Here is a 22,508-nt window from a genome sequence, read left to right as displayed (position 1 = left end):
CCACCATGCCTACAATATAAGATCCTTGCAAGTCTGAGCTCCAGCTCAGGCTCCAGTTTTAACGTAGACTTAAGTATGTCTTAGTAACTCAATTACCATGTTAAGCCTGCCTGAATGAAGCAGCTGTATCTGTTACTCTTCAAGATGTGTTCTGAGTAACTGTTATTCTTACCTTTTACAAGACTGTGTGTGATCACGGTGTATTGATGATACAAAGTTCTATGGTATCTTGGGAACCACTATTAAGTATATCACCCTATAATAAGGTAGCCGTGTTGGTCTGAGTCGAAGCAAAATAAAAAAAATTCCTTCAGTAGCACCTTAAAGACCAACTAAGTTTATATTTTGGTATGAGCTTTCGTGTGCATGCACACTTCTTCAGATACACTAGAAACAGAAGTGTCAGACCCTATATATATACAGAGGGTGGTGGGGGTGGGTGGGAATGGGTGGTGGGCTGATGGGAGTGGTAAACCTGTAGATGGCTGTTAATGGCTGCTGATGGCTGCAATTAGTCCTGGGCTGAGGATCAGTCTGGCTCTGTTGATCTGTTGTTTAACTTCATCAGGTGGATATTCATCAGGTGGATGGTAGCTACCATCCCAAACATACCAAACAATCCATCGTATACAGCCAGGCCCTATGTTACAACCGTATCTGTTCCAACTCTACAGACAGAGAATCTCACCTAAGAGATCTACAGCAAACCTTTTTAGAACTAAAATATCCACCTGATGAAGTTAAACAACAGATCAACAGAGCCAGACTGATACCTAGGGAGAACCTGCTGCAAGACAGACCCAAAAAAGAAAGTAACAGAACACCACTAGTCATCACATACAGCTCCCAATATAAAACAGTACAACGCATCATCAGAGATCTACAGCCTCTCCTGGACAATGACAGCTCCCTTTCTCAAGCTCTGGGAGGAAGACCTTTCATTGCCTACAGACAGCCACCCAATCTTAAACAACTCCTCACCCACAATAATACAACCACCAGACTTAACATGGACACTGGTACCAGAGCCTGCAATAAACCCAGATGCCAACTTTGCTGCCACATACACCCGGACAACATCATTACTGGCCCCAACAACATCCAACATACCATCTCAGGACTATTTAATTGCTCATCTTCTAACATTGTGTATGCCATCAAATGCCAACGGTGCCCTTCAGCTCTCTATATTGGACAAACAGGCCAAACCCTACGCCAAAGGATAAATGGACATAAATCTGACATCAGGAACCATAAGACTGAAAAACCAGTAGGAGAACACTTCAATCTCCCAGGACATTCCATACAAGATCTCCAAGCAGCTGTTTTATTACAGAGAAATTTCAGGAACAGACTGGAAAGAGAAGTTGCTGAATTGGAAATCATTACCAAGCTTAAAACCATGGAAGCACCTGGGATGAATAGAGACATCGGATTCTTATCTCATTATGCATGATCAAGCTTTCTTTAGCACCTCAGCCCAGGACTAATTGCAGCCATCAGCAGCCATTAACAGCCATCTACAGGTTTACCACTCCCATCAGCCCATCACCCATTCCCACCCACCCCCACCACCCTCTGTATATATATAGGGTCTGACACTTCTGTTTCTAGTGTATCTGAAGAAGTGTGCATGCACACAAAAGCTCATACCAAAATATAAACTTAGTTGGTCTTTAAGGTGCTACTGAAGGAATTTTTTTACCCTATAATAATAATAAAGTGATTTTGGAGGATAACATAAATTACAATTATGGAAAGAACAACAAGCCTTCAACAGTTATCATTTATTTGCATGCCACCTTCCCATAGTTAAAACATCCTCGAAGCAGCTTACAACATGAAATGAATTACAAAATTACAAAAAACTAAAACTAAATTTAAGTCATAAACAATAAATGAAAACATTTCAATAAGGATACAATAAAATTGAAAAATCCCCACATAATTCATAATACGGTGTAAGAATAAAGATACAAAAACATAATACCAGTAACAGCAAAAATTAAGCCTCTCCAAAATTAAACTTGTGATCCCCAAGAAAGTTCCCCACCTCCTGGTCCCTCCTGAGCAGCAGGTCTTGTAAGATGGCCTCTGGCATCTTCTGCAGTAGCAGCAGCTTTTGAAGCAAGAGTCAGTCTGGTCCCCACCCTCCCAGGCCAGGTGGAAATAGGCCAGCAAAGCAGGGAGTGGATATTGTGGGCCTCACAGCAAAGATGGCCCATACATATATGAAGATGTATGGATTCTTTTTTTGGGGGGAGGAGGGATTCCCTTGTCCCATTGCAGCCCATCCCCTACATCATATGCTTTTCTGAGGTTCCTAACTCTCAGCAGGAAGCTGTGTAGAGGATGAAAGGATGGGAGGTGGGGAGTTCTATTTACAGAGCAGAAATTAGGATCCAAGCCATGGTACATTTTGTCAAAAGCAACCTTAAACCCAAAATTGAAAGAAAATTAAGAGGGAGAGAAACAAAAGCCTCAATGATCAACAAAGAAATAGTATATAGATTCTAAAAATTGTGAAGGTTACTGAAAAATAAGAACAACCGGGAAGCCTAAGAATAATAGGATGTCATTGATACACACAGCAAATAACACAAATTAAACATCATGTACCTGGAAGGCATATGCCATGGAAATGCAGGATTAATGCAAGAATGCCACAAATAATAAAACTATAGGTGAAACAGAGAGACGATAAGAAAGGGAATTAGTGAACAATAAAGCCTTCGGATAAGGTAATGGTGAGTATCGAATGATATTCAAATCCTCATTTAAATCCATCCTAGATGAGCAAAATTTTAAGACATAAATGAACATGAAATCTACTTAGAATATAAATACAGCCAGCAGCGACTCTAATCATAAACTTCTTGAGCAAAATGAATTTTTATCAGATAAGCCAGTGTGCTCCATAATTACCTTGTTTTCAGCCTACAACTTGGCTCAAAAGAAGTTTGATTTTTTGTGTGCACTTTTTTTTAAAAAGAGCCTGCTTTTGCATGAAGATTGAGTGACAGGGACCACATATCAAGCTTAAATTCAGGAGAGAGGGTACAATCCACAAGGAAGTGCTATCTGAATTGGAATTTTGCAAAACGTATAGCCATGATTATGCCGGAAGAAAACTAACAATAGTCACACACTGCATCATTTTGACCACTGGACATGCATTCAAGATGCTTTCTGTATATTTGAAAGTATGTATATATTGTGTGCCTATTTACAAAAGGCTGAGCTATTCCTGAAAGTCCTAGTGGAAAGAAATGGAGATATTACTACTAGAAGATCAATTGTGTATGACTGTTTGTTGGAAGGAAGCACTGATTAGGAAATAGAAGCAGAAGAAAATACCTATTTCAGTTCCCCTAGGGTATGAAAGGACTTATCTTAAACCTTTATATGAGTCACCAGGTACCATGCAAATTTTACGGTGTCTTCTACAGTTGGGAAGATGAACCAGAGATTAAAAAAATTATCTCGCTTTGTATGAACCTTTTATGAGAGCTATTTGAAGCGCCACATTTAGAATATATATTTTAAAAAACAGATCCCTAGTGATGTGATAAACTCTGCTTCATTCATACATTTTCTGCTGGCGAGATATGCTCCTGTAATGTTAGCTATCACCTTTGTCCTACAGGGATTGAATTAGGCTCTCTGTGCTGAAATAACTTCCTGGATACTCGCTGCTGATCTCAGAGGTTTAAAACTGAGATGGCAATCTCTCTGCCTGCTGTAGCAGCGGAGCTGGCCAAAGAGAATGGATCTAAGCAATGAGTATCATCCAAAACTGGTTGGAGTTGAGAGGCCAGCCACTCTCTCACCTTCTTAGCCTATTAGCTGAATAGTATTCTGTATTATTTTCTCTGCTTTTCACACCCATATATATAAGCACAATACTATGATGATATGTTGTTGTTGTTGTTGTTTAGTCGTTTAGTTGTGTCTGACTCTTTGTGACCCCATGGACCAGAGCACGCCAGGCACTCCTGTCTTCCATTGCCTCCCGCAATTTGGTCAAACTCATGTTGGTAGCTTCAAGAACACTGTCCAACCATCTCGTCCTCTGCCGTCCTCTTCTCCTTGTGCCCTCCATCTTTCCCAGCATCAGGGTCTTTTCCAGGGATAGTTACAGGTAGGTAGCCGTGTTGGTCTGAGTCGAAGCAAAATAAAAAATTCCTTCAGTAGCACCTTAAAGACCAACTAAGTTTATATTTTGGTATGAGCTTTCGTGTGCAAGCACACTTCTTCAGATACACAGTTACAGGTAGGTAGCCGTGTTGGTCTGAGTCGAAGCAAAATAAAAAAATTCCTTCAGTAGCACCTTAAAGACCAACTAAGTTTATATTTTGGTATGAGCTTTCGTGTGCAAGCACACTTCTTCAAATACACAGTTACAGGTAGGTAGCCGTGTTGGTCTGAGTCGAAGCAAAATAAAAAAATTCCTTCAGTAGCACCTTAAAGACCAACTAAGTTTATATTTTGGTATGAGCTTTCGTGTGCAAGCACACTTCTTCAGATACACATATCTGAAGAAGTGTGCTTGCACACGAAAGCTCATACCAAAATATAAACTTAGTTGGTCTTTAAGGTGCTACTGAAGGAATTTTTTTTATTTTCCAGGGATAATTATTTTTAATTCTATCTATGCAACTCTCATGTGGTACTTGTTTTATACTAGGTACAAAATCAAATGTTAAAAAAGTAAATGGGGGCCAAAAAGAATTTTATTTCATTTTATTTTACAAATGCATCTAAAAAATCTTTAAAAACAGCTTTAAAAACTTTTAATTAACTCACTTTCTATCTCTTTCCATTAATTACTATTGCAGCTATTTACCTAGAGCCTTTGTCCCCTAGGAGGTTGGTGTCTTGGTCCATATCCTCGACCTGATGGAGAGAAAAAGATTATTTTTAATGTTCAAAGAGCATCCTTAGTAACATACCGGTAACAGTTGACAAATTATTTTATTCAGTTTAGGATTTATTTGTTCAGTACACTTTTATCCCACCATTCAACTTGCAATCTACAATTCAGTTGAAAGCTAAACCATCAGACAGACTAACAACGCAGATAAAAAAAATACCTAGACTAAACATTAATGCCAAGCATAAAATATCCCTTTAAACTAGCACAACTCATAACAACCTAGCGATATACCAGTAAATCAGTAAGAAAACCCTGAGAAGGACCAGGCAAATGGGGGAAATATCAACATAGCTGGCGCCAGTCACACTTCTGGAGAGGGCATTTCATGCAGAGAACACCCTTTTTGTAGTACAGCGGAACCTCAGTTTTTGAACATAATCCTTTCCGGAAGACCGTTCGACTTCCGAAACGTGCAAAAACTAAAGCATGCCTTTCCAGAAGAATTTATATCCTGAAAACTCAATACAGAAGCAGTGTGGCACATTTGCTTCCGAAAAGCATTCGAAAACCGAAGCAGTTACTTCTGGGTTTTCGGCGCTCGAAAGCTGAAACGTTTGACTTCCGAGATTCTCGAAAACCGAGGTTTCACTGTATTACCGCCCAATAGACCTCTTCTAATGGTAGGACCATGAAAAGGGATGCACCCTCCGATTTAAGAGACCAGACAGGCTTATTTTATATCCCACCCAGGGTGACACAATGTTTTTGAACCTATATTTCTCATGTTCACACATAATTATATGCCAAGATGAGTGGTTTGTTCACACATCTTGAGCATTCCCCTTTTTGTTCCTACTTTTATGCAGCTTGTGAACCACAAGCGCCTTGACCCTATATTCCACTCAGTGGTTTCATGTAGATTTGTAAAGTCACAGGGGATCATGACTGAACGCTGCAGGACCACGTAGGATACAGAATTCAGATTGACAGGGAGAAGAGGTAGAATAAAACGCTGTAAGAACTTGGCTCTTTATTTACACCCTAATGGGGTTATTAACTATCTATCAACAATGGCTGTTTCAGGTAACTTTTATAGACATCTGAGACCAACTTGAATGGAAGGATGTTTCAGTTCACAGTCCATACTTAGCTTATTGCATGAAGCACTTACTGCCTGCCACGTTATACTAACATAAATTTGAACTCAAATGTGCATTGCTTCAAAACTACCAGTGTATTAATGGAAAGCATTAAGAGCTATGGAAACTGGATGTGTTCTCTTACTGAGTGTGAGATTAAACATTAGAAAATAGACCCTGCTAAGCCCTTAGGGACGCAGGTGGTGCTGTGGGTTAAACCACTGAGCCTAGGGCTTGCCGATCAGAAGGTCGGCGGTTTGAATCCCCGTGACGGGGTTGCTCCTGCCAACTTAGCAGTTCGAAAGCACGTCAAAGTGCAAGTAGATAAATAGGTACCACTCAAGTGGGAAGGTAAATGGTGTTTCCGTGTGCTGCTCTGGTTCGCCAGAAGCAGCTGTGTTATGCTGGCCACATGACCTGGAAGCTATACGCCGGCTCCCTCGGCCAATAACACGAGATGAGCGCCGCAACCCCAGAGTCGGTCACAACTGGACCTAATGGTCAGGGGTCCCTTTACCCTTTTAATGCAGCCCTTGAAGGTGTTTGCTTTGAATGGAAGAACTCACACTCCCCTCTCCTTGTGCTTGCCTTTCTATGAAGAAAGAGGTACGGCTTCTACTTTCTCAGAGGAGGAAGTCCTATCTCTTTTAATTGAATGCCATGAAGGATTAAAGTCAAGAGAGACAATTCATGGTCCTATTATTGTTGTTGTTTAGTTGTTTAGTCATGTCCGACTCTTCGTGACCCCATGGACCATAGCACGCCAGGCACTCCTGTCTTCCACTGCCTCCCACAGTTTGGTCAGACTCATGTTGGTAGCTTCGAGAACACTGTCCAACCATCTCATCCTCTGTTGTCCCCTTCTCCTTGTGCCCTCAATCTTTCCCAACACCAGGGTCTTTTCCAGAGAGTCTTCTCTTCTCATGAGGTGGCCAAAGTATTGGAGCCTCAGCTTCATGATCTGTCCTTCTAGTGAGCACTCAGAGCTGATTTCCTTCAGAATGGATAGGTTTGATCTTCTTGCAGTCCATGGGACTCTCAAGAGTCTCCTCCAGCACCATAATTTAAAAGCATCAATTCTTTGGCAATCAGCCTTCCTTATGGTCCATCTCTCACTTCCATAGATCACTACTGGGAAAACCATAGCTTTAACTATACGGACCTTTGTCGGCAAGGTGATTTCTCTGCTTTTTAAGATGCTGTCTAGGTTTGTCATTGCTTATCTCCCAAGAAGCAGGCGTCTTTTAATATCGTGACTGCTGTCACCATCTGCAGTGATCATGGAGCCCAAGAAAGTAAAATCTCTCACTGCCTCCATTTCTTCCCCTTCTATTTGTCAGGAGGTGATGGGACCAGTGGCCATGATCTTGGTTTTTTTTATGTTGAGCTTCAGACCATATTTTGTGTTCTCCTCTTTCACCCTCATTAAAAAGTTCTTTAATTCCTCCTCACTTTCTGCCATCAAGGTTGTGTCATCAGCATATCTGAGGTTGTTGATATTTCTTCTGGCAATCTTTCCTATTAGGAAATCCAAATCCTGTTGCTTCCTTCCTCTCTGGCCAGTGGATGCTGTGGGAAGGGCACCACCTCTGAATTCTCAACTAGTTGTTTTTTTCTGTAATTTCTTCTGGGGGTGGGAGAAGAACGAAATACCCACCACAGAACCAGGTCATGGCTGGTGCCCGTTGTGACTGCAGGGAGATCACCAGTAGGAGGAGCCAGATCCAACTACAGACAAAGCCAACTAATTCTAGTTTTGTTCCCATCCTCCTCCCTGCTGAGTTCTGCAAGAGCAACATTGACACTAGGGAGGAGGACGCTGATGGTCCATGGATTGGTTGTAGGCTGGGTGATGTTGGTGGAACAGTGGCCATTTGCCGCAATGGACCAACCTCCAATGTACAGAACTCTGGAGAAAGTGCTCAGCCTCCTCTCTGCTCAGGCAACCTCAGATGATGCAAGAGGATTGGCTATGCAGGCCTTTTTCACCCCAAGCTTTGAGAAGGCTTGGCCTGGTTCCATACTCTGTGCTGTCATAATCCTTCCAAATTACCCCCAAATCAGTCACATACAGATATAGAAGACTTTGTTAGAGAGGCAGTTGTTTAAAGTGGCAAATTAAACTTGCATTGTTTCAGCTGATAAATTAACAGGTGCTCTAAGCTTGATGTTTACAAGAGGACTAATATAGGGCTGCCAAATTGTGGTGGTGAGATGGAGGAAAATTACAGACAATTAAGTGTGATGTTTTAATCACACTGAATACATCTCAGGCTTGAAAGAGGAAAACCCTTTATTGCAATTGTAAGCTCACTTTCAAGTATGTCCAAGACCCATTAAATAGAGATTCTGCACAAAAGCTCAATCATACTGAATTGGGTAACAAATTAAAATCTGAAACTGCAAGTGATCGACACAACACGCCACTGAAATTCCTTAAGAAACTGGAATAAAACAAACTACATGAAGCTTCCGCTTGAACAGGAAAATTTTGCATGTATATGTGGGGCAGATTTAGAATAGATGGAGGGAGATGCTTACTTTTGTGGCGATTATTGATGCAATAATCTATTTGTGACATTATTATAAAATGTCACTGATGCATAATTAAGATGAGCTGGCTCCTCGTCTATTCCTACATTTCACTGTATGAAGTCAGCTAACATCTTAGAATCATAAAATCATAGAGTTGGAAGAGACCACAAGGGCCATCCAGTCCAACCCCCTGCCGAGCAGGAAACACCATCAAAGCATTCTTGACATATGCCTGTCAAGCCTCTGCTTAAAAACCTCCAAAGAAGGAGACTCCACCACACTCCTTGGCAGCAAATTCCACTGCCGAACAGCTCTTACTGTCAGGAAGTTCTTCCTAATGTTTAGGTGGAATCTTCTTTCTTGTAGTTTGAATCCATTGCTCCGTGTCCGCTTCTCTGGAGCAGCAGAAAACAACCTTTCTCCCTCCTCTATATGACATCCTTTCATATATTTGAACATGGCTATCATATCACCCCTTAACCTTCTCTTCTCCAGGCTAAACATACCCAGCTCCCTAAGCCGTTCCTCATAAGGCATCGTTTCCACACCTTTGACCATTTCAGTTGCCCTCTTCTGGACACGTTCCAGCTTGTCAGTGTCCTTCTTGAACTGCGATGCCCAGAACTGGACACAGTACTCCAGGTGAGGTCTGACCAGAGCAGAATACAGTGGTACTATTACTTCCCTTGATCTAGATGCTATACTCCTATTGATGCAGCCCAGAATTGCATTGGCTTTTTTAGCTGCTGCATCACACTGCTGACTCATGTCAAGCTTGTGGTCTACCAAGACTCCTAGATCCTTTTCACATGTACTGCTCTCAAGCCAGGTGTCTCCCATCCTGTATTTGTGCCTTTCATTATTTTTTTTGCCCAAAGTGTAGTACTTTACATTTCTCCTTGTTAAAATTCATCTTGTTTGCTTTGGCCCAGTTGTCTAATCTGTTCAGGTCATTTTGAAGTGTGATCCTGTCCTCTGGGGTATTAGCCACCCCTCCCAATTTGGTGTCATCTGCAAACTTGCTCAGGATGCCCTCAAGCCCACCATCCAAGTCATTGATAAAGATGTTGAATAAGACTGGGCCCAAGACAGAACCCTGTGGCACCCCACTAGTCACTACTCTCCAGGATGAGAAGGAGCCATTGATGAGCACCCTTTGGGTTCGGTCAGTCTGTTGTTGTTGTTGTTGTTTAGTCGTTTAGTCGTGTCCGACTCTTCGTGACCCCATGGACCATAGCAGGCCAGGCACTCCTGTCTTGCACTGCCTCCCGTAGTTTGGTCAAACTCATGTTCGTAGCTTCGAGAACACTGTCCAACCATCTCGTCCTCTGTCGTCCCCTTCTCCTAGTGCCCTCAATCTTTCCCAACATCAGAGTCTTTTCCAAGGATTCTTCTCTTCTCATGAGGTGGCCAAAGTATTGGAGCCTCAGCTTCACGATCTGTCCTTCCAGGGAGCACTCAGGGCTGATTTCCTTAAGAATTGATAGGTTTGATCTTCTAGCAGTCCATGGGACTCTCAAGAGTCTCCTCCAGCACCATAATTCAAAAGCATCAATTCTTCGGCGATCAGCCTTCTTTATGGTCCAGCTCTCACTTCCATACATCACTACTGGGAAAACCATAGCTTTAACTATACGGACCTTTGTCGGCAAGGTGATGTCTCTGCTTTTTAAGATGCTGTCTAGGTTTGTCATTGCTTTTCTCCCAAGAAGCAGGCGTCTTTTAATTTCGTGACTGCTGTCACCATCTGCAGTGATCAAGGAGCCCAAGAAAGTAAAATCTCTCACTGCCTCCATTTCTTCCCCTTCTATTTGCCATGAGGTGATGGGACCAGTGGCCATGATCTTGGTTTTTTTGATGTTGAGCTTCAGACCATATTTTGCGCTCTCCTCTTTCACCCTCATTAAAAGGTTCTTTAATTCCTCCTCACTTTCTGCCATCAAGGTTGTGTCATCTGCATATCTGAGGTTGTTGATATTTCTTCCGGCAATCTTAATTCCTGCTTGGGATTCATCTAGTCCAGCCTTTCGCATGATGAATTCTGCATATAAGTTAAATAAGCAGGGAGACAATATACAACCTTGTCGTACTCCTTTCCCAATTTTGAACCAATCAGTTGTTCCATATCCAGTTCTAACTGTAACCCTTTGGGTTCGGTCAGTCAGCCAGTTACAAATCCACTGAATGGTAGCATTGTCTAGCCTGCATTTTTCCAGCTTCTTTACAAGAATATCATGGGGCACCTTGTCAAAGGCCTTGCTGAAATCATGATAGGCTACATCCACAGCATTCCCTTCATCTACTAGGCTTGTAATTCTATCAAAAAATGAGATCAGATTAGCATAGCTGCCAAGTTTTCCCTTTTCTCGCGAGGAAGCCTATTCAGCATAAGGGAAAAAGGGATAACTTGGCAGCTATGGATTAGTCTGACATGACTTATTTTTCAGAAACCCATCCTGACTTTTAGTGATCACAGAGTTTCTTTCTAGGTGCTCACAGACCGTTTGCTTAATGATCTGCTCTAGAATCTTTCCTGGTATTGATGTCAGGCTGACTGGGCGGTAATTGTTTGGGTCCTCTCTTTTCCCCTTTTTGAAAATAGGGACAACATTTGCCCTCCTCCAGTCTGCTGGAACTTCGCCTGTTCTCCAGGAATTTTCAAAGATTATTGCCAGTGGTTCTGAAATCACCTCTGCCAGTTCTTTTAATACTCTTGGATGTAGTTCATCTGGCCCTGGAGACTTGAATACATCTAAACTATCCAAGTATTCTTGTACTACCTCCTTACTTATTCTGGGCTGTGTTTCCCCGGCTGAATCATCTGCTCCATATTCTTCAGGTCTGGCATTGTTTTCTTTTTGGGAGAAGACTGAGGCAAAGAAGGCATTGAGGAGTTCTGCCCTTTCTCTATCCCCTGTTCGCATTTCACCATCTTCTCCTCTAAGTGACCCCACTGTTTCCTTGTTCTTTCTTTTGCTATGGACATACCCATAAAAGCCCTTTTTGTTGCTTTTAACCTCTCTAGCAAGCCTGAGTTCATTCTGTGCTTTAGCTTTTCTGACTTTGTCTCTACACGTGCTGGCTATTTGTTTGAATTCCTCTCTGGTGATTTCCCCCTTTTCCCCCATGTTTTGTACATATCCCTTTTAAATCTTAACTCAGTTAAAAGTTCTTTAGATAGCCACCCTGGTTTCTTTAGGCACCTTCCATGTTTCCGTCTCATTGGTATTGCCTGAAGTCGTGCTTTTAATATCTCCCTTTTAACAAACTCCCAACCATCATGAACTCCCTTCCCTTTTAGTATTTCTGTCCAAGGGCTCTCAACCAGCATTTCCCTAAGTTTTCTGAAGTCGGCTTTCTTAAAGTCTAGGATTTGAGTCTTAGTATGCTTGGTTGCTCCTTTCCGCTGAATAATAAACTCCAGAAGAGCATGGTCACTCCCACCTAATGATCCTGCCACTTCTACCCCACTAACCAGGTCATCACTATTGGTTAGGATCAGATCTTGTCACTGGTTAAGTTAAAGTCTTTTAATACATGCATTTATATATCAAAATATTGATGCAGTAAAAGATTTTCAAAGTATGTAGTTGAATGCTAATCTATAAGCTGCATTCTATTTACCTGGGGGCTGGGATTCAGATGAATGGCCAGGTGGCTGAGGGTTTCTCCACCACAGACAGTCACTGCCCTGATCACGATAAGGACGAGATGGAATTCTGTTTGGATTCCGAAAGTGAGTACCTCTTCCCCTTCCTCGTCTCTCTGGAAAGGAATTTATGACACTTGAAACTGCTAGCGCACTAACAAAATAAAATCCAGAGTTCTCAAGTTGAAAGCTAACTAACTGAAAATTATAGCATATAAATTGATTTAAAGTTTCAGCTGACAAATTATTGATATTCTGCTTTAAGCAAAACTTGAAAATTACTAACTACTGCAATTTAAAAGCACAGAAGCAATGAACATGGTCTTTATTGTGGGCATGCGTAGGACAGGTTCATATTCGGGGAGTTTTCTGTACAGATATGTATAGGAAACTACGGTATGCACACCTTGCTATATATGCAGAACAGACATAATAACTCAGTCAGTCGAGCACAAGACTCTTAACCTCAGGGTCAAGGGTTCGAGCCCCATATTGGCCAAAATATTCCTCCACTGCAGGGAGTTGGACTTGATGACTATTGTGGTCGCTTCCAACACTACAGTTCTGTGGTTCTCTCTTTTGCCACACGAACCGCCCGTTAATGCAAACACACACACACCTCAAAGTGGTTTGCAAAAAGAACTCACAGGGCACCTACCTGTCACGAAGCTGTCCAGTCGCTTTCTGCTCTGAATTATCCTGCCTCTTGCTGAGCAAGTTCTGCAAATAAGGGACATCAGATCCTGAAACTTGGCAAGCCAAGATTCCTGCAGACAAGGAAATAATGAAAGCAATGGCAAGCTCTCCCTCTCGTTTTCAGAGAAGTCACACTGAAATCTGCAGAACATTTATGTAGCCTTCAGGGACTCAGAGCCAATACATCCTTTCACTTCTAGCTCAGCACTGTGTGCTTCCAGTCAGCCCAGTTATGTTGCAGAGCTGCTAGAGATGGTTTCAATGAGCACCTCCAGGTTCACCAAATAGTCTATGTATGACTTAAGGCCCTAATGGATGGGGAATCTCCTCCAGTCTCTGGATAATTGTCATCTGCCTGCAGAAGGATAGGTTTATCTTTCTCCCCAACCAGCACAGAAATGCCGTGAACTGCTGGCACAGGGCCCTGATCTGGGTTAGAATCCTGACACTGGGTGTAAGGGACTTTGCTCTACTCTTCGGATGAAGAGCAGTATACAAATTTAATGAATTAATAATAATTAACATTACCCACCCTGCCTGGGAATGTGGCTCTCAGGGTGGCGAAAGGCAAAGGAACTTGAAACAAGTTTTAGATTTTCATCTCAAGACCAAAATAAAAAATGAAGAAGATGGTTGCATTTATATTTTCATTTCTTACATCAGCAACAGAAACAATTAGCAAGTGGGATCTCTTTTCAATTTGACAAGGTGGTTTTTCACTGCTGGAAAAGCACAAAAGATTGCAAAGGTTAAGTACTACCACTGAAAACCTTCTTTTATTTTCCAAAGAAAGCAGGGTAAGCTTTCCTAAAATAAAAATAACCCCCCCCCACTAAGCTTGTTTTTCTTTTTAAAAACAACAACCCCCACCCCAAGCTTATGTTACTTACATTGTCTTCCAAAAGATCATGTAAAGAGCATCCTCTGTGGGCTTGCAGGTATTTCGTGTGAAAGAGTTTCCCATCAAACACACTCCACGGCATTATGTCATCTGCTTTAAAGGGGAGGCCACAGGTATTATTGGCTTTAATCATCACACCTAGGCCTCGGATGAAGAGAGAGCCAAGCTGGACACCTCTTGAATCAACCTGAGCAAGCTGTTAAAGCATTTAAAAGGGAAGAGAGAGGAGTTGTTGCCTGTGCTTACCATGATCCCATTACAATAATATATCAGTTAGCTATCGGGCTAAGCTCAAGGTGCTTGTTTCAATGTAGCCCTACACAACTTATACCGGGCATAGGCAAACTCAGCCCTCCAGATGTCTTGGGACTACAACTCCCATCATCCCTAGCTAACAGGACCAGTGGTCAGGGATGATGGGAATTGAAGTCCCAAAACACCTGGAGGGCTGAGTTTGCCTATGTCTGACTTATACCATCTTATCAGGAGGTCTGTTCCATGCAATGTAGGAATTGGGCCTTTAGTGTTGTGGCACATACCCTTTGGAATATCTTCCCCTTTGACAGGTGCCATCCTTGCAGTCTGTTTTATGCCTACTGAAGGCCTCCCTGTTCCAACAAGCCTTTTGAGCCTCGTCTGTATCTTTATTGGAATTGTTTTTTAAATGCTTTAAATAAATATTTTTGCTTTTTTGCTTCCTATTTGCTACCTTCGTCTCCTTTAGGAGGAAGGGCAGTAAATACATACATACAGCAGAAGTACATTCCAGAATTTTTCATTTGTATAAACCCTTCGCTTGTACCAGGGCCATTTTTGTGAGGCGAGGGGGACAAATAAACCAGGAAGCTGCAATTACACTTGACTTCCCACGGCATCTGAACCCAGGATCGTTGTTTGCTTCTCCCTAACAAGGTAGAATTCAGAAGCCAACAACAAACTATAGTTTAGGAATGTCTTGCAATTCTGGTTTGTTAGTGGGAAACAAACCATGATCCCAGGTTCAGATGCCATGAGAAACCAAGCTTTCCTGGTTTCTGCCAGGGGATGAATGAAGCATGCCACTCATTCCCATTGAAAGATGAAAAGCCCCCAGCCTTGGCTTATTGTGACATGCAAACATGGCCGGTATCTCTAATTTTGACAGCAATGCTTAGTGGATGAGATGGGGATAAATGAATTACTGACTGCATATGCCTCAACAGGAGCTGGAAGGAAGAATGGCTCCAAATTGTACTCATGTGTCTTGTTGCCTTCCTCCATCATACAGAAGATGCTGTGGCTACAACCACCCCCCAATACTGGGGGAAAATAAGAGAAAAACCTATCTAATTCTTAGAAAAGTGAGAGAACGTATTGTTGGAGTACATCACATAAAGTTAGAAGGCCAATGGACACCCCCCCCCCAAAAAAAAACCCCGTGACTGGATTTGGAGAGGCGACAAGTAGTCAGACCTGCTTGTAGCTGGATATATTGTAGCTAGACATTTTGTGCTGGATATACAGTGGTGCCTCGCAAGACGAATTTAATTTGTTCCACGAGTCAATTTGTTTTGCGAAAAATTCGTCTTGCGAATCGCTGTTTCCCATAGGAATGCATTGAAATTTCTTTTTTTGCCCATAGGAACGCATTAATTAAATTTCAATGCATTCCTATGGGAAAGCACGATTCGCAAGGCGAATTCATCTTGCGAGTCACCATCAGATCGCAAGATGCATTCGTCTTGCGAAAAATTCGTCTTGCAGGGCATTCGTCTTGCGAGGTACCACTGTATTGGAAGGCATAGAGAGGATAAGCAAAACATTCAAATAACAAAATGCCAGATATAACCCTTTTGATGTTTTAAAGACAGGCAACTGGTTAAATCAACTTACTAGTTAATTTTAACAACTGCTTTCACACCAAGAACCCAGGAACAGAAGGAGCCCATACTGAGCAACTGGGTGGAATAGCGCCTGGGTATTTTCTTTATATCTCCACAAGCAAAGGCTAGGGGGGTGGGAAGCCTAGAATATCATGGGGGACTCACAGCTGCCTCCACCCCCATGGCTACAGGCCTGCTGTTAGTTTACCATCCCAGCCGTACCAAACATGTGCAACCCTGAGAATGCGCTCAGTGTGGGGCTGCCTGAATGGCAAGGAGGCTGTGCCAGCTGCAGCAGCCTCCCAGGAACACATAATGAGAAATCAAAGGACCGGGGAAGGATGGTGGGGACGGTGGAGCAGGAGGGATCCTACTGCTACCTAGACACAAGCTGCTTTTGCCTGAATGCTTTCCAGCAATGCCTAGCTGAGTCAAAACCCTTTGCCCATGGCAGGAGGAGAGCCAGGACACAGCCCCACCTGGCAGCTCTTGCTGTGAGGTGTGTGCATTTTGTCTTTGATGGGTGACTTAATTACTGGTGATAGGCAGTCCCATTCATTTTAGGTGCCACTCCAGCAGCATAGATCCTACTGAAGGGACGTTTCTGGTCCCCTTTCTTTTTACAACCAAGAGAGGGCAACTTGCTCCCTCCACATACTCATAGCCTATTTGAGCTTACCATATTGTATACTATCCATGCCTAGGCAAGCTTTCCATAATCGGTTTTTTAAAAATGTAATAGCACCTTCTTTTCTTCATACACATATGATTGCATAGACCAATGTGCTAACAGAACCCTAGCTTTAAAAGCAAACAATCAACCTCTGGGAAAAGACGCCAGCTTCTGTTTCTACTACAGTGGTACCTCTACTTACGAATTTAATGCGTTCTGAACGCACATTTGTAAGTCGAAAAAAATTGTAAGTCGAATCCCATAGGAATGCATTGGGAGAAGAAATTCGTAAGTCAAAGCAACCCTATCTAAAAATTCGTAAGTAGAAAAAATCCTATCTAAACAGCATCCAAGATGGCGGACGGAGCTACATTCGTAAGTAGAAACATTTAGAGTTATTCGTAAGTAGAGGTACCACTGTATACTTCTTGTGCCCTTCACAGCCACATGGGATTTTCCTACCTGGGGGGGGGGACATGTTATGGGCCCCATCATTGTCATGCAGCCCCAAGTGCATGGAATGGCTTCACAGCTCCCATGCAGAAGTGGCTGGAGGGTCCTTTTTTTGGAAGAGTAAAAAAGATCCATTGACTCCATGGTCCTGGGAAAAGGAAAACAATGGAGGAGGAGGAGGGAGGAGCACTCATCCTCAAACATAGCTGCGTATCTACAGAGCAGTTTGGTGGATATTGTGGAAGGTGTTTAAGACTGTTATGCATGAGCTATGTGTAGATTAGGTTATTTTCAATGACTTCAAATGGTAATCTTAAACCTGTTAAAGATGTCTTTAGAAGAAAGTGCAGTAGATGCTTTAATTAAATGACTGACAGCTACAGCCAGATGGTTGTATGGGTGTTAGAGTTTGTTAAGTAAAAAACTGAAGGGCAACTTGGCTTATTCCCAAATCAAGGATGAACCTCATTGGTGCGAACAGTGGCACGTATCCACCTACCGGTACCTTTGCCTGCAATGAGGGAAATGTTGACAAGGATTATGCCAATAAAGGTTGAATGAATGTTGACAAGGATAAATATAAGAGTCAGTAAATATAAGATGTCAGTCAGATAAATCAATCCATGCAAATGAGCAGATCACATGATGGTAGAATGAACATTATAAAAGTGACCCTCCAGCTTGAGTATCTAAGATTTTAGAACTATGGACATTACTAATGTCCGGCTGGTATGGTTGACAGAGTGACAGAGTTCACCGTCTCTCAGCTTAATCTATTTTGTACAATTCTGGGGGGGGGGGGGGGGGACGGGGACATGCCATCTTGTGCACCTTGGAACAAGGGTAGGATATACCCAAAAGACTAAAGCTTAAGTTAAGTCCTTCCTGCTTAGTCAAGGTAGCAGCAAACACAATGCAGTTGAAAAGGAGGGTCTTACCAACTAAGGCATCCGTTGAAAGGACAAAACAAGAATAACCAGTTCTTAAATATCCCTAATGCTTCACACAGTAAATATTTAACAGTAAACAGAACAGCAGTTTGGGGTTTATATATGCTCGGAAAAGTTTGTTTACTGTGCTTCATTGGCAGATTTGTGTAAAGTGATACTTTGGCTGAACAAAACTGATATTTACTGTAAGCCAAGGTTCTGGAGTGAACCTAAACAAAGATTTCAATATCGCTTTACATTTTTGTGTCCCATGAAAAGACCCTGAAAATCAAAAACACAGCAAGAGACTCACTACAAACAGAGCCTTGTTTATTAATCAAAACCCAAATCAGTTAAATTCACTTCTTAAGCTCAAAGGGATTCATTCTGGGGCACCCCCCACAGAGCGGTTTCCTGCACTCCCGTTTTGACACTGAGTAGGGATAGATGGATTGTGCCACCTGCCGTGTGGACCAGTTGATGACCAGCACAAGCGGAAAACATCCTTCTCACGTACACTGTGAGAATTAGATATGCAAAACCACAATGGCTGTGCTCGGCTGCCACAGATGGAGGGAGCAATGCTTCCAATGACCAGTTTCTGGAAACTATGGGGGGGGAGTGCTCTTCTGCTCATTATCTGCTCTCTGGTTTCCCACAAACATCTGGTTGGCCACTGTGAAAGCAGGATGCTGGAGTAGATGGGCGATTGGCCTGATCTAGCAGGCTCTTTTCATGCTGATATGGGCCATTCCCTTGTACACACATATCCCACAAGCTAAGAGAGGGTGGGGTTAAGAGACTGGGCTGTGTGGACAAGAAATCCTCAGTTGAGATCTCACCTCTGCTATGAGCTTTCACTAAGTGGCCTCAAGAAAGCCACACACCCCTATCTGAAATATGGGACTGAAAATGCTGATCTGGCTTTCTGCAGCGCATACTGAAACAAAATGCTCTGAAAATGTCTAGAGTACTAGGCAACTGCTATTATTGCTGTTGCAAAGTCCTGCAAAGTCTGTTTTTTGAAACTCAAAAGCAGCCATCCCATCTGTTATCAAATTCCACTTCTGAGAAGACACACCTCTCCTACCAAACATGCATGCTGTTTACACTTACTGGATAAGTACATAATTTGTATTTGAGTATGGACACCCAAGTACAAACAGGTAGCATGAAAAGTGGTTTTCAGACTATGTGGCCTACATACATATCTGTCTATACCTATATCTAACATTACAGTTTTCATAATGTCACAATGAATATACATTGTAACATGTTTTTATTATAAACTGAAGGAGGCAGGCAGGTGTTTGCTGGTACAAAGGTAAAGGTAAAGGGACCCATGACCATTAGGTCCAGTCGCGGACAACTCTGGGGTTGTGGTGCTCATCTCGCTTTATTGGTCAAGGGAGCCGGCATACAGCTTCCGGGTCATGTGGCCAGCATGACTAAGCCGCTTCTGGCGAACCAGAGCAGTGCATGGAAACACTGTTTACCTTCCCGCCGGAGTGGTACCTATTTATCTACTTGCACTTTTACATGCTTTCGAACTGCTAGGTTGGCAGGAGCAGGGACTGAGCAACGGGAGCTCACCCATTCATGGGGATTCGAACCGCGGACCTTCTGATCAGCAAGCCCTAGGCTCTGTGGTTTAACCCACAGCGCCACCCGCTATGGTACAGAGTATGATTGTACAGAGTATGATTGGTTAAAGTTAACCTATTAGTTACAAAATGAATAAAATGATCAGCCCTGCAAGGAAAAGTACAAGCAAAATCTTTTCCATGTAAAACCTCTCTAGGTCTAAAATGAAAGAGAATACCTGTCTACATCTCTTTAGATATCTATAAAACACTAATGCAAACTCTCAAAAATACCTTGAGCAAGCTGACAATCTGCTCAGGTGCAACACACCTAGAAGGGTTACCCAATAAAGGAAATAATATTTTACACTTAACAATACCTTGCTCTTGACGGATGTGGTACTGTGTTTCCTGACAAATAAAGCATTAAATAAAGGCATATATAGTGCAGCAAAAATCAAATTAAACAAGATAAGAACTAGGGATAACAAGAAATCAAATAATTACAATGTTGCAGATCTTGTTCCAAATACACCTTGATCTTTAGCTTTATTTTAGTGGCAGTACCTTTGCAAGGCCCTTTATTTCATACATGTGATTAGTTCCTAATAGCTATCACAATAAAGTTCTTCAGAGTGTCACAGTTTTCTTTTACTTTGTATAGAGTCTATGAATGTACTACAGATGCTTTCTGTGTAAATGTTTTCAAATCAGGCTAGAAGGTATGGGCTATGCAGGAAATCCTTATAACAGGCATAGGCAAACTCGGCCCTTCAGATATTTTGGGACTACAACTCCCATCATCCCTAGCCAACAGGACCAGTGGTTTGGCATGATGGGAGATGTAGTCCCAAAACATCTGGAGGGCCGAGTTTGCCTATGCCTGCCTTATATATACAGTGGTCTCGCCATTAATCGATTCACATGCAGCCATTCACGGCATGACTGCAATATGCTTATGGATAGATTCAGGGCCAGGCAACCACCTGGGATGTAGGGTGACAGGAAGGCCAGACTCAACAAGTCATTCAGCAGCTGAAACAACTAATACAGAAAGTTTATATGGCATGAACAAATACAGTTTTACAGATCCTAGCTTGCATTTTCATTGACTTATACGATGTAGATAATGGATCAGAGTTGTGAAATGGGCTAGAAACACAGCAAGAAATAAGGTATTTAAATGCTGAACAAATGGAGGGGGAAACGTGGGGATGCTCCTTGCCTGGGGCACCATTTGTTTTGAGGCCAGCCTTGCCCGTGGCACCTTAATTGAATGTCTGTTTGGGCCTGCTTTCTGTTGTGGGCAAGTTTGCACGGCGCGATAGCAACCTGAACCATAACTTTCAAAGTGTCCACACAGGTCGCTCCTTCACTTTTGTTAATTTCACAAAGCTAAAATTAGAACTAAAAAGATACAATCTGCAAGTATGTGAGAAGGGGGAGTTTGTGAGCGATATCTTATCTTCACTGCAATATACTCTGCATTGGTGACCCTTTAAGTCACCGCACTCTAGTAAGTGAATCATGCTATACTGGGGGGCACTAAAATGTATTGCCATTTGCTGGGGGTTGAGAAGCCACAGTTAAATAATTTTCTCAAATTAACTGTAGCACGTAAAGAGACAGAAACAAGCCACAAAATACGTGGCTTCCCATTGCTCTTCTCTTCAGCACTAAAAATAATAGCTGCTGCTGGTAATATACAGTCAATGCAGATGAGTGGAGAATGACAGGGTAAAGTCACCACAGAGATTCCTAAAGCCAAACTTGGCTTACTGGGACGACATGACTGTGTGGTCTTCTAAGGAAGAGCTTTTGGCTGTTCTTCTCTTCTCTGGTCCTTTTTGCTGCCAGGCTGAACCAGGCCAAGGTGACTGTCCAAACTGGGACTTGTGGCTACGCTCCCTTGTCCCTAATCATGACCTTGCACAGTCTCCCTAAGCCAAGGTTTGGCTTAACGTGTCATGCAAAGCAGGCCTGTGTGACATTTTTGTAGTGCTGCAAGCTTTAATTGGTTTAACCAATAGATCAATGAACTGAATCTGGAACTGAACAATATTAATCAGTGGTGGGAAATTTTAATCGCTTGTGGTGGGAGTTAAGTGCACACTTCCGTTTATTTTTGTGAAACAGTTCGGTTCTGGGATGTTACAGCAACAGGGAATAAAGGTTAATATTTTAAAGATGGGGTTTCTTTTTAAAAGAGGGCTAGCTTTTGTTTATGAAACTGTAATATGCTATTTTCTGTAATATGCTATTTTAAAAGCAGAAAGAACTCAAAATTCTTGAATCGGTTCTCAACACTGCTTTTTCTTCTTTTCGTATAGGGACTAGCTATCTGAATTCTCTGACACATCACAGACAAGTGTCTAGCTCAAGCTAAGCATGTCCTGGAAAAAGTATGGCGCACCTCTGCAGTGCATCTCAGATCACTACAACTTTGTGGGTTCTTAATGTTAGTCAATACTGTATCTCAGCGAGTCACTGGGAGCATGAAACATAGCTTTCATATGGAGGCTTTTGTAGAGCGAGATGAGCGCTGCAACCCCAGAGTCGGTCACGACTGGACCTAATGGTCAGGGGTCCCTTTACCTTTTATTCATAATGGAAAGGCTTATTGTCCCCACTCATATATGTCTCATCCTAGAATAGTGCTGAAGATCCAGATTGCATCCTTTAACTACTTGCACACAACAAAAACTAAGCATGGAACTTCATAGATGCAGGGATCAATTCCATTTTCGTCCCCAAACACAGAAATAGAGTCTACAGTGCCCCTTTTGTCAAAGTTAGGCAGAATGCTTTGAAGACCCAATCACTAAAGGGCTATGGGATAGTTTTACAGCTTTCAGTGCCATCAGGGATTATGTCACCATACACTTCAGTACGGAAACTGTAGCACACATAGTGCGTCCACTCTTAAAGAAAACATCTCTAGATCCTTTAGATCTATCCAATTATCGCCCGGTTTCGAATCTTCCGTACCTGGGTAAGATAATTGAGAGAGTGGTTGCCGAACAGCTTGGTAGGTTTCTGGATGAAACATAGGCTCTAGATCCATTTCAGTCCGGCTTTCGCCCTGGTCATGGGACCGAGACAGCTCTGGTAGCCTTAACAGATGATCTCCGTAGACAGCTGGATCGAGGTGGGTCGGGACTGCTGATTCTTTTAGACCTGCCAGCAGCCTTCGATATGGTCGATCATGACCT

The 22,508-nt window shown here is 42.5% G+C and overlaps 1 protein-coding gene across 8 annotated transcripts in view; it reads right to left on the bottom strand.

Moving 5' to 3' along the window:
• Positions 1 to 1,722: 1,722 nt before the first annotated feature.
• FAM120B (family with sequence similarity 120 member B) overlaps positions 1,723 to 22,508 on the bottom strand; it is a 42,474-nt gene continuing 21,688 nt past the window's right edge. The window contains exons 7-11 of one of the 8 annotated variants that reach the window (XM_060272836.1): positions 13,786 to 13,992; positions 12,858 to 12,966; positions 12,175 to 12,315; positions 4,847 to 4,896; positions 1,723 to 4,159 (exon numbers count right to left, since the gene is read on the bottom strand). In XM_060272836.1, coding sequence (XP_060128819.1) covers positions 4,847 to 4,896; positions 12,175 to 12,315; positions 12,858 to 12,966; positions 13,786 to 13,992 — 507 coding nt within the window. In that variant the 3' untranslated portion in view covers positions 1,723 to 4,159. Of the gene's footprint in view, positions 4,160 to 4,629; positions 4,897 to 10,473; positions 10,592 to 12,174; positions 12,316 to 12,857; positions 13,618 to 13,785; positions 13,993 to 22,508 lie in introns of those variants that run through there. The other 7 variants (XR_009557361.1, XR_009557362.1, XR_009557364.1 and 4 more) reach the window with 7 other exon arrangements.

The sequence above is a fragment of the Zootoca vivipara genome, chromosome 3 (assembly GCF_963506605.1).
Source record: "Zootoca vivipara chromosome 3, rZooViv1.1, whole genome shotgun sequence".
Lineage (NCBI taxonomy): Eukaryota > Metazoa > Chordata > Lepidosauria > Squamata > Lacertidae > Zootoca > Zootoca vivipara.
This window is presented reverse-complemented; position numbering and strand designations above follow the sequence as displayed.